This window comes from Palaemon carinicauda, chromosome 13, assembly GCF_036898095.1.
Source record: "Palaemon carinicauda isolate YSFRI2023 chromosome 13, ASM3689809v2, whole genome shotgun sequence".
NCBI classification, from domain to species: domain Eukaryota; kingdom Metazoa; phylum Arthropoda; class Malacostraca; order Decapoda; family Palaemonidae; genus Palaemon; species Palaemon carinicauda.
Window position 1 is genome coordinate 28,195,569 of NC_090737.1, and position 14,655 is coordinate 28,210,223.

Sequence of the window (14,655 nt, forward strand, 5' to 3'; positions counted from 1 at the left end):
TCTATGGTGTAGAGAAATTTTTTTTCAGCTCCTCACTTTTTTCTTAAACCACTATTCTATTAATTTAGAAAACTACGCAATACTCACAAACTGTGTCCTAGTGGTAAACTCAATTACTAATGCAGGTGTAGCCTAATTATTAATCTATTTTCAATAAACAATTAATTCCGTTGAATACGTATTTTGGCATACATAGGTGGGCTATATTTGTTCATACTTGCAATAATTACCTAATAATACTGATTTGTATTATTACGGTTCATGAGAACTTACAAAAGAATAACAAATTAACTAGATCATATGATAGATTAATATATATAACTGTTTGCTTATAATTAGATGATTTACATTTTTATGAAAAAATACACAAGAAACTATTTACAAAATATGATTGCAAATACTTATGTCAGTTCTTCGATGTAGATAAATGCTACAATCTTCTAGACTTAATAATTATTATTGTATTTTATGCTTATGGAATTGTTTTTCACATATTACTCTTATTTTCGTTATCATTTTAAATTTAAATAAATATCAGAATAATATCTTCATATGGGCGAACAAATCTTTATCTATTGCTACTTAGTCATTTAGTTATTTACCTACGTCGAGACCAAAAGTATTACCAAGATGAAAAGAATTCCTTGAGACGCCAATGAAAGATTTTTATAGCACACACAAGGAATTGAATGATACAATGTTTTTTTTTTTTTTTTTTTTTTTTTTTTTTTTTTTTTTTTTTTTTTTTTTTATTCAATCGACTTTTTTAATATTCATGACTCAATAAATATTTTTGAAGCTTTCTAGAAATTCGTGAACTTTAGCTCCTGTTTAGATTGTATGAAAGCTTCTTTAAGATCCTTGGAGTAATTTTTTTCATGAAGGACAGTTTCCTAATGACGTCATAGCCACTGACTTACAAAGTTGACTAGACTGACCTAATTTTCTTCGAATACTAAGGTAAGACCATTACCATCTCTCACGATGGTTTCATAACCAATAAGGATAAGAGGTTTTCCTCTGGTTTAGCCCGAATTAGTATTACAAAAGTATTTCCCGTGCCACTTGACCGTATCTGTAGCCTACACATCAATGTTGCAAATGTAGGCTATGTATGATATCTGTATGTGTTAAACCGAATATGTAAAAATCAATGTGTGGGTTTTATGTATTGGAATACATATGTTTGCTCTTATAATTAAACAGTTGCATACATATCTATACATATGTATATACACTTAATGTTCCCAGGTGTATGTATGTACTTTATAATATGCATGTATGCCTACTAAATTATATGCATAGCTAATCATAAGTGGCTTGGATATCAATGAGTGAATATACGTGGACATTAATGTAGCTTATGTGTATGGGCATTGGGCAGTTCGCTGCATTTACTTATACTAGTATACATATATGTCTCTACAGTATAGTATGTGTACTGTATATGTGTGAGCAATTACGTAAATTAGTCTGAATAAAGCTCTAATATTAATGCATGCAAATGTATATGTATAAATGGTTTTTTTTTGTTCTATGCCTTCAAGTATCACAAATGTCAACTAGCTTTCTAGATCATGATTCTATTATATTTATGAATATCATCCCGAAGTTAAAGAAATGTCATAAAGATTTGTCACTGTATTCAAAGATGTTTAATAGTCTAGTGACTTAATTAGGCCTATATTAGCTAATTTGTCCTTTTTATGTATCATTCTGTCCTCTATTCGTTGTAGAGTTTCTCTTTTGGTGAGAAGGCGAGTTTAATTAGCTGTTTCTATTGTTTTGAATCCCAACGATGTGAGATAATCCCATTTTTCAGTTTCATTTTCTATCTTTAGAATTTTTGTTTTATTTTCTCTTTGATGTGTCCATCCCTTTGTTTCGAGATTTAGGTTCTGCATAGGCTAGTGGTTCAATTTCATTTCGAAAAACAAATGAGAAGTTTGAAGCTAAGTTTATTGGTATAATGAGTACTTGGATGTTCTTGTATAAGGTTTGGTTTGCTATGACTATATGCAATTTTATGACAGGAACGTTTTGCTTAAACTTCAAGCTCACATACGAGGGCTTGCTCACGCGCGTGCGCATGCACAGACACACACACCCATATATATTTATATATATATATATATATATATATATATATATATATATATATATATATATATATATATATATTATATATATATATATACATATATACATATATATATATATATATATATATATATATATATATATATATATATATTAGTGAAGTTAACATTCGACTGGAACACAATATAAAGCAGTGGTATGTTAAGTTCCTCATTTGTAAACTATAAGAAAATCGGGATTGCAAAAAAATTTAGAAAGGAAAAGCTGTTTATTTTCTCTTTCTTAATATAAGACATTTTCAAAGAAAATATAGCACCATATGAAATTATATATTTGAAGAAATAACTATAGCATTATTAGATTCGAAGAAGACGTTACACGTGAAATAATAATTTTCAGTTCAGATTATAATAGACCCCTATTTAAAATGACAATGTCTCGTTTTCTTTTATACTATTTCTTAGCGGAGTTTCGTTTTCTTCTTTTTGCTAGCTATTAGTGTTTCCATAGTAATCGTATCAATATATATTCCTAGTTGTTAATATGACCCATTTTTAGATACCTCCTATTGATATTTGAATTACAGGAAATCTTTTGATTCGATATGCATGTTCTATCTAGATTCTTTGCAGGAATTAGGGGATATCCTAAAGTGAAAGCAAACTGATCTTGGATTGTGTTTGAATATGTGCATTGTACTTGCACACGTCTTATGTTTATGGATAAGTATTTTTCCAAGCACACGTTTTATGACGATTATAGAAAAAATGCGTATGTAAGCGTGTAATGCCATGAAAATTGTGCTCTTGTCCCATTTAAAGAGACGCGAATGCACACTTACTTGCGTGGACAAGATATGTGTAAACGTGTGTATTTATTGTATATGTGTATATTCATGTGTGCATTTGCATAGATTAATATGTATTATTGTGTATATTTTGATTTATACATAATGTGTGAATGCATGCATACATAATCTGTGTATGCATGTTTTCAGTGTGACGCCCAGCATGTGCTTAATACACATGTATTTATTATATATGCATTAATGTATGGTCATGTGTAGCCTATTCTTATGTTTATGCGTGTGAGTGTTTGTGAATGTTGGTGCTCTATAAGCCTATTGCTAAACAACTGAAGTTAAATGAAGACAAGTCAGAATGTTTACTTGTGGGAAAGAAGAATGATCTGAGGAGACTTGCGACTGCAACTCTACGAATGCATGGTACCACTATGGAAGTGAAACATGTGGTCAGAGACCTAGGGGTCTTGGTTGACTGTCATCTCTCATTTCATGATCAAATTAATAACGTAGTGAAAGCAACTGGATATCATCTAAAGAATATTGCCTTCATTAAGAAATATTTGGATGAGAAGACTATAAAAATGCTTGTTCACAACTATGTTATTTCCAAGTTGGATTATTGCAACTCACTTTATTATAGACTACCAAACTATCTGTTGAAAAGGCTACAAAATGTCACGAACAGAGCTGCCAGATTGATCAAAGGTTTACCTCGCCGAGAAAGAATAACACCAGCGCTGATTGATTTACATTGGCTGCCAATTAAGGCAAGAATTATTTATAAGATATGTCTTATGACTTATCAAGCTCTACATTTTGAAAGACCAAAATACATGAACAATTTACTGAGTGCCTTTCACCTTGACACTTCTATGATCTTGAGACATAGTGTAGATCGTCACAGATTGATTGAACCAAGATGCAATTCAGATATTGGTTTTAGAGCTTTTGCAACGTGTGCACCAAGGCTGTACAATATGCTGCCTGAAAATATCAAGAATAGTGAAAATTTGCAGATTTTTAAAAAGAAGTTGAAAACCCACTTATTCACTGAATGCTACGATTTGAATGAAAAGTGCATTAAACAAGATTATAGATGTTAACTCAATGTGTACGAGGGAGGCCCTGCGGAGCGCTGCGTCAGCAGCGGAGCGGGGCCTTGAAGACTACTCACAAGTAACAAGTTTTTCATCTGTATTGTTAAAAGTGTGTAATTATGAAAAGGACACTCTTGTACATGAAGATTTGGAGGAATTCACATGCAAAAAGTTTTTGACCACCTATTTCCTCCATATTATGACAAACCAATTTTTTTGAGTGGGAGAATTGATTTTTGAATTTTTCCCATCCCGTTTATTTGACGTATGATTGTTTTTATCTCAAAACTTTTCACAAAGAACATACAATTTCCGTTGCATGTGATCTATTTAATAAGCTTATCCCGATATTCACGTTACTTTTACATTATTATTATTATTATTATTATTATTATTATTATTATTATTATTATGTAACAGACCAATGCCGTTTATAATTGATTATTAGCCTATAGTATATTTTCGTTAAGAATGGAAAGTAAAAGGGACAAATATAACTTGTAGATGGCGTCACTTATTAGTCCAATAGAAAGAGCCTCGACGAATGCGTGTCTAGTTGTACACCATTTCTGTTCTGTAGAGTCCTTGGATTTTCCAGAGGCGAAGTTGGGAATTTTTCTGGAAAGCGGGCTTGTTCCGCAATTGGCAGCAGTGTGCGTACTTGAAGCTACTGTACTTTGTGACGACCATGGTAAGCAACTTTATAAAGATTTTGTAGCAGTGGCCGGTAACTGTAACCTTAATGTTTTGGATTGTAATGTTGAATTTTTACCTGAGTAAATATGTGTGGAATTATTCTGAGGCCGTTTTCAGGGTGTATGTGGGTGGGATGTTGTTTTCAAGGTTAAGGAAAAGAAAAACGTGAAATTTAGTACCTAACCTTAAGGGCTGCTTTTCTGGTACTATACTGCAGGGGAGGAAATTACTGAACAAGACCTGTATTTGTTTTATTAAATGGTTATTCCCATTTCATATGTATGGTGTCTTCTCACATCCATAATAGTTTAATTTTCTAAGAATTATAGTTTCAAGTTTATTTGCATTGTACATTGTTCAGGGCGCCTGATATATAGCCATGGAGAGTTAATTGCTTGATTTGACTTCGAAACAAATATAAATATCTCCGCTAAGGAGGTTATAAAATAGTCATTTTATTTGTCTACGGACAGGATTACGTCGAAACTACTAGACAGGTTTTGACAAATTTCACCGGATAGATCGTAGGTCTTAGAGAACCCCATTACATTTTTTAGATGTTCCGGATTCTAGATACCGATTTCCATTTTTCGCTCTTTGAAAGAACGTCAAAACAAATTGACAGATTTCTACGAAATTTCCACCACATAGATATTAGGGCATAAACGACTCTAACCTTAGGCACAGAAATCTGATTGCTCTTGTTTTAGTGTTTTTAAGCAGAAATATGCCGTTTTAGCAATAACGTAAGATGTATCAGGTAGAAATTTTTTTTCAATGTTTTTTTTTGAACTTTTAATTGGTAGTAACGGTCCATCAATACCTTTTCGTTAATTGGCAAGATGAAATCAGTTTTGTTGGTCAACTTCCAGTGAAATAATTAAAATTTCTGCTCACCGATGGAGCTCGCTTATTCGTAAAATCTCTAACGAATTGACCAAATATTTGTTTAATTCCCATATAAGACTTTTAATGAACCACGAATTTACTGAAAAGATAAATAAAACTAAAAATTCCTCACTGAAAGTGGTATGGACTACGATTAAGGTAGTTCTTTGTCAACACCGTAAGAATTTATAGAATAGGTCTATGGAAATCAAAACTTTTGACTAGCTTAAGAGAACGTGAACTACACCCGGTGAATATTAATGGTGCTGCAAAATTCCTGACTTAAGGAATGTAGTTGTTTTCAAATGGTTCTAAGTCAATTTTGTTTTCACTAGCCTTATAATGTTCAAGCGCAATAGATTTTTGTTTCATAAAACACAAAATTTGTTGTAATTCATCACCTTAATTCACACACACATGAAGTTTATATGTCGAATATAGTCGAAGAATACCTAATAATCGTTTTCTCATTGCTGACATATAGCATAGTGATTACAGCAGGGAGTGCTCCATCTAGCCTAAGGTTAGTGAATGTAGCCTGAGTAAACTTATATTAATTTCTACCCAAATATGAATTCACTAAAAGTGGATGGGTGCTATCCGTTTGTTGGCAGTTTCTCTGACTAATAGGTACTGAGGGGTCAAAGGGGACAGATCGACAGACTGAAATGTTCACTTTTGGAGGAATAAAGGTAAATTACTTGTCATGCGTTGTTCTCGTTCGCTTGTGGGAGCTATTTTTGTAAGACTTTAAGCTGGTTTAGCTAATTACAGCTTCCAAGTATTTATTGCGTAGTTCCTGGATGTTTTAACAGTAATTTTCCTCACCTTTCTTCAGTAACAGCATGATTGCCCTAATAAACGGTCGTATCCCCGATGGGAGCTCAATCTAATTATTTTTGTGTAATTTCATTTGTTTAGGGAAATTGTTTTTGTGACAGTACGTTCACTAAATAGTTTTACTCTTCTGAAGGCAAGAAAGTATCGCCGAAATAGACTTAATGGTTGGCGTGCGCTTGACATTCACTATTTCTTGCCAATTTCATACGAGCTTCTGCAATAAATGTCTGCAAGAGAAGAGAGACATGGCAGAGCAAAGACTAATTGAGTATCGTAACCCTGGTCTCTCAAAAAAAAAGCCCAGCAGGACCATCAAGATTTTTATCGCATAAGCTACATTAAGAATTGTATTAATGTGGCGTTATTATGAATTATCAATACACGGTAGCATAGGATTTCATGATGTCTAATTTAAAAGCTTTTATATCAATCTTTTGAATATTTAATGGGAGCTTTTAATACAAATTTGGTTCGTCACATTAGACAGCTCATGAACCTTTCAGTAGAGGTGCATCTTTCCAATAATTTTAAGCCAGCCGTAACTATTCTCGTATCGACCCGATTTATTGGCTCGCAATGTATAGTGTAGCAATTATCTTTATTTTTGACGTCCGGTTCGGATAGGTCATTGTACAAATCTTATATCTACAGTTTTGTATTTAATATTCAGTCCTGTGCTTTACATTCCAGGCTGACTTAAGTCTTTTTATAGTTTATATATATGTTTTGATGTTAGTTTTTAAAATGTAACTTTTCCTCATCGTTTATTTCCTTATCTCACAGGGCTATTTTTCCCAGTTCGAACCCTTGGGCTTATAACATCTTGCTTTTCTAACTCGGGTTGTAGCGTGGCTAGGGATAGTAATAATTTTGAAATGTCAAGATGCAGTTGCTACCAATAAAATATCATGTATGCTCTAAAAATGCTGTACTGTAGTTACACAAAACCAGATCGTTGCCGTATATATTTTTGTCCTGTAGTTGACCTAGTCAGAATGACTAGTTGAACCCGGTAGGTTTCATATGTCATGCTTAACATTATTTGAGATTATAACCTTATTCCATCTCGGGACCGATGAGATTTAACTGCGTGTGAAATTAAGTATTTTGTTTATGGCATTTTTTTCTATAAACTACAAGTTTCAAAATGTCAGTTTTTATGAAATTACTAATATTTTTCTTTTTTTCCATAGGCTACTGGAGAGGGAACTCCTAACCTACTATACTACATCTGCTAGATGGATTTTTTTTATGAAGACAGAAGGATAATGAAGGAAGAAAATCAGTAATTATTTAACAGTATGGAAAAGCTAAGGACAATGCATCCGTATTGATTTACTTGTCATTCAGGAACCTCTCCTCGTGCAATTTTCAATCATCGCATTTGTCGTCATTACCTCAAAATTCTCGCCGAAGAGTCCACAAACTTCGAAATTTGGATATATTAACTTTGAATCTTAACAGGTATGTTTACAAAATGGTGTTTTAGTTTTCCCAATGTTCAAAATCAATGTTCACAATCATTCGAAGCATAAGTTTTCCTGTGTCATTGTTAAAGTAGTTATTTTCTTTTGTATAAGGGAAGTTAGCACGTTTGTGGTCAAAGTTCTCAACACTACAACCTCTCGGGTGTATGATTGTGTTAAGTTACTGACGAGGTTTGTTTATTGGGGTAGTATACTTTTTGATTATTGGATTCGTTCATCAAGATTACCTTTATAGTCAGTTAAATTCAGGTCAGTTTACATTAGTTAATAGAATAGTTTCATAAATTTCACATATCAGTGTGATATCAAAGAACATAAATTTTCTGTGCTTGCTTAATGAAGAATATTTCAGTAAAGGTGAAAATCTTTTAAGTAGCCGGTTACCAGCAGAGGAGACGGGTAATAGATAATTTTAATAAATTATAGGGTTTCTGGTGGCAGGATAAGGATAGGAGTACAGGGTTTTACCATCTACAATAAGTGAGTTTTCCATGTGCTTCATCTGCAAAGTTAGCCAGAAAAGCAGATTTTCTGTCCTTTCCATTGTTTATCAGTAATTGTTGGTTGTGCCCCGTTAATCATTTAGGTATAAGTTAAAAAGTAACTAATTGAAAGTACATACTTGTACTCTATTTGTGATATCTTGTACTATTTGTGATATCTTGTCAGACTAAAACATTGAAGACACACATGTCATGTCAGGTGGGAATATCCATTTTAAGGTATTATGGGATTTGGGTTTATTAAAAAAACTGAAGTTAAAAGAATTTTATTTGTTTAGGAAATAAATTTGTTTCTAATTATTAAAAGCTGCAAGTTTTTATCAGTACATTTCTCGACATGTTTTCGTGGAAGGCTTAAAATAGATTGTACCTAGTAATTCATGTATTTTATACATTAGACTACTTTTTCTATCCAGTTGCAACAGTGTTGTTGTTCTGTAGCCGATATTCTCAGGAGCTGCGCAAATACACGATCGCCCTTCTTCAGGTGAGTATTTCTTAGATTCTCAGCAACAGCCACAAGAGATAATTGTTTACTTCAGGTGAGTATTTCTTAGATTCTCAGCAACAGCCACAAGAGATAATTGTTTACTTCAAAGACAACAAAAATATTGGAGATATTAGTTTGATTACTGGTACTTTAGTAGTGGCAATAGAGTGTAGGAGCATTACAGTAATACCACCGCTTTATTTTGCAGCTGCATTGTGTAAGATCAGTAGACTTCTTCAGGAACAATGGTGCTTCTTCACCAGTAGAATGTATAAGACCATTATTAGTACCTCTTCAGCAGCAGTATTGCCACTTAGACAGCAGTTTCATCGATTCCTCACTTCAGGTGAAGCTGCAGTATTGTATAAGAGCTTCAGCTCCTCACTTCAGCAGCATATAGGTGCAATTTTTTTTTTAACACCAGATTATAAGAACAGTAGCAAGGTGGTTATAAAGTACGGTTCAGTAGCAGTTCTTCAGCAACAATGACACGAGCAGTAATACCTTTCTCAGCAGCAACACTTCATCAGCTGGATCAAAAGTATCAAAGCAGTGACTCTTGAGCAGTAGTGCAGCAGCACTTCATCAGCAGCAATGTATCAAAGCAATCATGAGCAGTAGAGCTTCATTAGCAGAAGCAAAGTATACGAGCCGTAGTGACTTTCAGCAGCAATGTCATGATCAGTAGTGCTGCAGCAGCAAATTATACGAGTTGTAGTGATTCTTCAGCAGCAATGTCATGATCAGTAGTGCTTCATCAGCAAGGTATACGAGCAGCAGCACTTCATCAGCAGCAGCAATGTCATGATCAATAGTGCTTCATCAGCAAGGTATACGAGCAGCAGCACTTCATCGGCAGCAGCAAATTATACGAGTTGTAGTGATACTTCAGCAGCAATGTCATGATCAGTAGTGCTTCATCAGCAATGTATCAAAGTCTTCAGCAGCAGAAATGTTATGAGAAGTAGAGCTTCATCAGCAAAGTACACGTGCCGTAGTAATTCTTCAGCAGCAATGTATCAAGGCAGTAAATTCTTCAGCAGCAGCATCATCAATGTATTAAAGCAATCTTCAGCAGCAGCAATGTCATGAGCAGTAGAGCTTCATCAGCAGTAGCACTCCAAAGTGGCAGTAATGTCATGAGCAGTAGAGCTGCAGCAACAAAGTATACGAGCCGTAGTGATTCATCATCAGCAGCCAAGTATACGAGCTATAGTGAATTTTCAGCAGTAGTACACCACTTCAGCAGCAGCATAGAATGCCTCTTCAGCAGTATTTCAGCAGTAGTACACCACTTCAGCAGCAGCATAGAATGCCTCTTCAGCAGTATTTCAGCAGTAGTACACCACTTCAGCAGCAGCATAGAATGCCTCTTCAGCAGTAATATCTCCCTTCAGCAGCAGCATAGAATGCCTCTTCAGCAGTAATATCTCCCTTCAGCAGCAGCAATGTATAATAAGAACAAGTAGCAACTTCAACAGCAGAGCAAAATGAGCATTGGTGCGGCTTCAGTTGCAGTTTTTCAACAACGCCGACTTTATAAGAACTGTAGTTCTTCTTTAGCAGTAGCAGGTCTTCAGCAATGCTAGCAATTTTTCCGTAGCAAAGTATGAGTAGTAGCGTTTCTTTAGAAGACTTTTAGCAGTAGAGAATAGATAATTGTTATATCACTTCTTGTGAGGCTGAAGTCCAATGCCCTATTGCAAACAGTTCAACAGTATTTCTTTAAATGAACAGCAGAAGATTATATAATAGAGAAACCGCCAACGCCATCTTTAATTCTCAGCTGGAAAAAAATCGACACCATTGTTCTTGTTGGTGGCTCTAAGCGGCAGGCCAGTGTAATCTTCAACAGCATCTGCCACAAGTAGCGCTTTTCCAAATAAACTGACATTTGTGTGGTCCACAGCATCGTAAGCCACTAACGAGTTTAGCGCTCAGCTTCAGCTTGGTAGTAATTTCTGTAAAAGATGTAAAGTATTTATATAGCCAATTTAAGCTTTATTTGTGAATGCAAAGTTTTTCTTAGAACCTTTAAAAATTCCATTTCACTTGTTTGATAGGTTTTTACTTTCTATTAAATGTATAGTTAACCTAATTCGGAAAAATAAATTAGTACAGAAGACCAAATGAATTCCATTACTATAACTAACTAGTTGATCTAAAACGGAATTTTTTTTTCATCTTTCAAGAAGACTTAGTATTCTTAAACCTCCGCAAATAAACATATCTTTAAATCTTCTTAAACCTCCGCAAATAAACCTATCAATACATATATCTTTAAATCTTAGAAGTTCTAACGTCAAACAAATTTGTTTAATACATCCAAATTTGTTTAATACATCTTGAATATATATATTCAATACATAAAAGTTTAACCACTTCCTAACAAAAAAATATTTGCAAAACATTATATCCACAAACAATTTATCAAAAATATTTGGGAATCAAAAAGTTAACTAAGTGCTAACCATGAGTTTATCATTAAGTATTATCAACATTGCATCCTAAATGGCTGCTATCCAAAACTGATACCTATTGATGTGCTTGACTGGCATGTTTATTAGTTAATGATACCAGTCTATCAAAGCACATTTCACGAACCACCCAAGATTTTTGCTATATAACTAAAAAACATTTAATGGACAACCCAAGAATTTGTGCTATATAACAAACTTTATGGCCAACCTATTTTGTGCTATATAACTAAGATTTTGTGCTATAAGATTAAACGTTACGAGCAACTTAAAATTGTGTACTATATAAACATTTTAAGGGCAACCTAAGATTTTGTGCTATATAACAAACACTTTATGGGCAACCTAAGATTTTGTGCTATATAACTAAAACACTTTATGGGCAACCTAAGATTTTGTGCTATATAACTAAAACAATATGGGCAACCTAAGATTTTGTGCTATATAACTAAAACACTTTATGGGCAACCTAAGATTTTGTGCTATAAAACTAAAACACTATGGACAACCTAAGATTTTGTGCTATAAAACATACATTTTACAGGCAACCTATGATTTTGCTCTATATAACAAACATTTTATGGGCAACCTGAGACTTTGTGCTATATAACTAAGACACTTTACGGGCAACAAAGTTTTGGGCTATATAACTAAAACATGATAATTCAATAACAATCTGCAGTTAGTACGCTACTATATCTGAAAGCTCACAGGTCACTACTAAATTAGGTATTTTTAGATTTATCCATTGCTACCATTCAAACTGGCTTAACACCAAATGAGGTTTATTAAGGATGTCTTACCCTTTGTGAAATATCCGAGACCCCCTAAATCCATTTACTTATGAAGTATCGGAGTTCGAATTATCCTGAACTTGACAATCGGATTAAATTCTCGGCTGGTTCTGACAGCGACACACCGACATCCCTTGACCTGAAAGAAGAGCATATAATAAATGGGCAGCAAATCGAATTCTTCCATTGCCGCCAACTCAATATAAATGGACGTTTTTACACATTTACTATTACTGGCTAAGCTACAACCTGCGGTATCTGAACTGTTACAAAATTAGTTGGAAAAGCAGGATTTTATAGACCCAATTCACTACACAGTGTATTTGCCAGGTAAAAAAAATTAGATTAGAAACCAAGTAAATTTCATACGAATGTGGTATTCTCTACATGAATGTATCTAAACTTTACTTCGCCTTAATTCTAACATTTAGGTTTAAGTTCCAGTACACTTGACTCTCGTGCCTTAGATTAAAGTTTAATTTAGTCAGCCCAATTAAGTATACAATATCAAGAATTCACTTTAGTAATTAAATTTGCAGTAGAATAATTCCTGAACCTAAATCTCCAAGAAAAAAAATAACACCTGCATTTTTCCCAGATAATGATTTGCTACTTTTCGAGTTAACAGGAAACCATGATAAACGTGTTACCTATAGTTTACAATAAAATGTCCACTAATGCAGTATATTTACAGTATTATTTTCTCTAGGCCCACTTAAACAGCTTTTGCTACTATGAAGTTTTGAAAGTCATAAAATTAACTATTTTATTCAAGGAAACGGCAAATGGAATAAGCCTCGTCTTTTTCAACAATTATTCTTGAAAATTAACCCAGAACTTCAGCTAGTATTAGGGCCTATTTTTTTTCTTTCTTTTTAATGTGGTACTTTTTATTTACTACGCATCGAGCGCTACCCCAGAACACACCCCCCCCACACCATTTTCAACAATTTGAAAGTAATTTCGTAACCATTTGAAAAAATGAGAATGAGTTTCTAATTACAAGTTTTTGTAACCCAAAGACAATAAGCAATCATGTTCAAACCTCGATAAGACGATAAACTAATAAAATCAGTAACAGCTACCGCCTAAAACTGATTAAAGTTAATGATAAAAGCAAATCATCGAGAATTAGAGAAAAAAATTGAGTTATGCTGCAAAATAATAACTGGACTAGAAACACTAAATTAGTTTTAAAAACAGTTTGAAGATTCAAAATATCACTAGTTTAATTCAGTATAACTGCTGCACTATACGATGTAGAAATTCTACTTTCTATCTAGTTGATAAAATGCCTCTAATAAACCCAGGCAACCAAAAGGGAAACAATGAAAGTTATCATTAGTTGTGCGCGTTAATTGACCACCTCCTTTCTTCCCATGGAAAGGAGGGGTGTCGGCCGGTTGTTACTGGTACTGTCACCAGTTAGGCTCTTATACCTACTGTACTTGCCAAATTCAACTAAAGTCAATTTTCATCGTAGTAAAAATTTTCGTTTTGGCGTTTTTCCTAATTAGTAATGATTGCCACACTAGACCTTAAAATCTGGTCACAGTATGATTCTACTTTAAACACTCAACAAATTGGGAGTTTTCAATTAAAGTTAAGCCATTAAGAACCTAGCTATTTTCGAGTTCGAAACTTTTCGTAGAGGCATAATCTATATTATCAAAACCCAGTCTTTAAGATACTACCATAAGTCAAGATTGAAAATATTTTAATACGCCACCATAGGTAATTTTCTACCTATTTAACAAATTCACACCCCAAACGACACAATAATGGACCAAGTAATTCTATACTACCATTACCCAATAAAGACGTAGCAGTCGAGTAACATCGATAAAACTCAAATTAGGAGGTATACCACCTACAATAAAAAAAAGAAATAAATAAATAAATATTGAAGAAGTACTTACCACCAAGCTTTCAATATTCCTGCAAGAGGGATACCAATGTTCATGGCACACACAACGCACTGGTACTACATTGCTTACCGGATTTTTTCCCGATATTGTGTTCGGAAAATTCAAGGACTCTAGAATGAGGAAGTGACCAACAAGACTCCAACATTCTTGTTAAGTGTTTTCATTTTTAAAAAGTAGCGACATCTACAAGTTATCTTTTCAGTTTGGTATTGATCGTGAACGTACCAGATTTGTCTCAGTCTGGGGGATAATGATGAAAACAATAATCGTAAAGAATAAATCTAGATTTGTCTGTCTAAATGATAGTGATAAAAATAACGACCGTAAAGAATAAACTAGATTTGCCTCACTCTGAATGATAATGATGAAAATGATCGTAAAGAATAAACTGAATTTGCCTCAAAGTGACAATGATGAAAATAACGATCGTAAAGAATAAACTAGATTTGCCTCACCCAGAAGGATAATGGTGAAAATAACAACCGTAAAGAGCAAACTTCGTATTGACAAAATTTGCTCAGGATATTTTGTTTTCCTTTGGTCTCCAGAT

The 14,655-nt window shown here is 33.7% G+C and overlaps 1 protein-coding gene and 2 long non-coding RNA genes across 3 annotated transcripts; 2 read left to right on the forward strand and 1 right to left on the reverse strand.

Moving 5' to 3' along the window:
* The first annotated feature begins 3,201 nt into the window (after positions 1 to 3,201).
* LOC137651480 (uncharacterized) lies at positions 3,202 to 4,008 on the forward strand. The gene has a single exon (XM_068384705.1). The coding sequence runs from the start codon at positions 3,202 to 3,204 to the stop codon at positions 4,006 to 4,008; it is 807 nt and encodes a 268-aa protein (XP_068240806.1).
* Positions 4,009 to 4,533: 525 nt separating this feature from the next.
* LOC137651914 (uncharacterized) lies at positions 4,534 to 10,175 on the forward strand. Its single transcript, XR_011046128.1, has 4 exons — positions 4,534 to 4,693; positions 7,620 to 7,890; positions 8,833 to 8,903; positions 9,115 to 10,175. It is a non-coding gene; the product is annotated as an uncharacterized lncRNA (long non-coding RNA).
* A 414-nt stretch (positions 10,176 to 10,589) lies between these two features.
* Positions 10,590 to 14,227, reverse strand: LOC137651915 (uncharacterized). The gene is made up of 3 exons (XR_011046129.1): positions 14,097 to 14,227; positions 12,187 to 12,316; positions 10,590 to 10,867 (listed from the first exon to the last, which is right to left on the reverse strand). It is a non-coding gene; the product is annotated as an uncharacterized lncRNA (long non-coding RNA).
* Between the last annotated feature and the right edge of the window lie 428 nt (positions 14,228 to 14,655).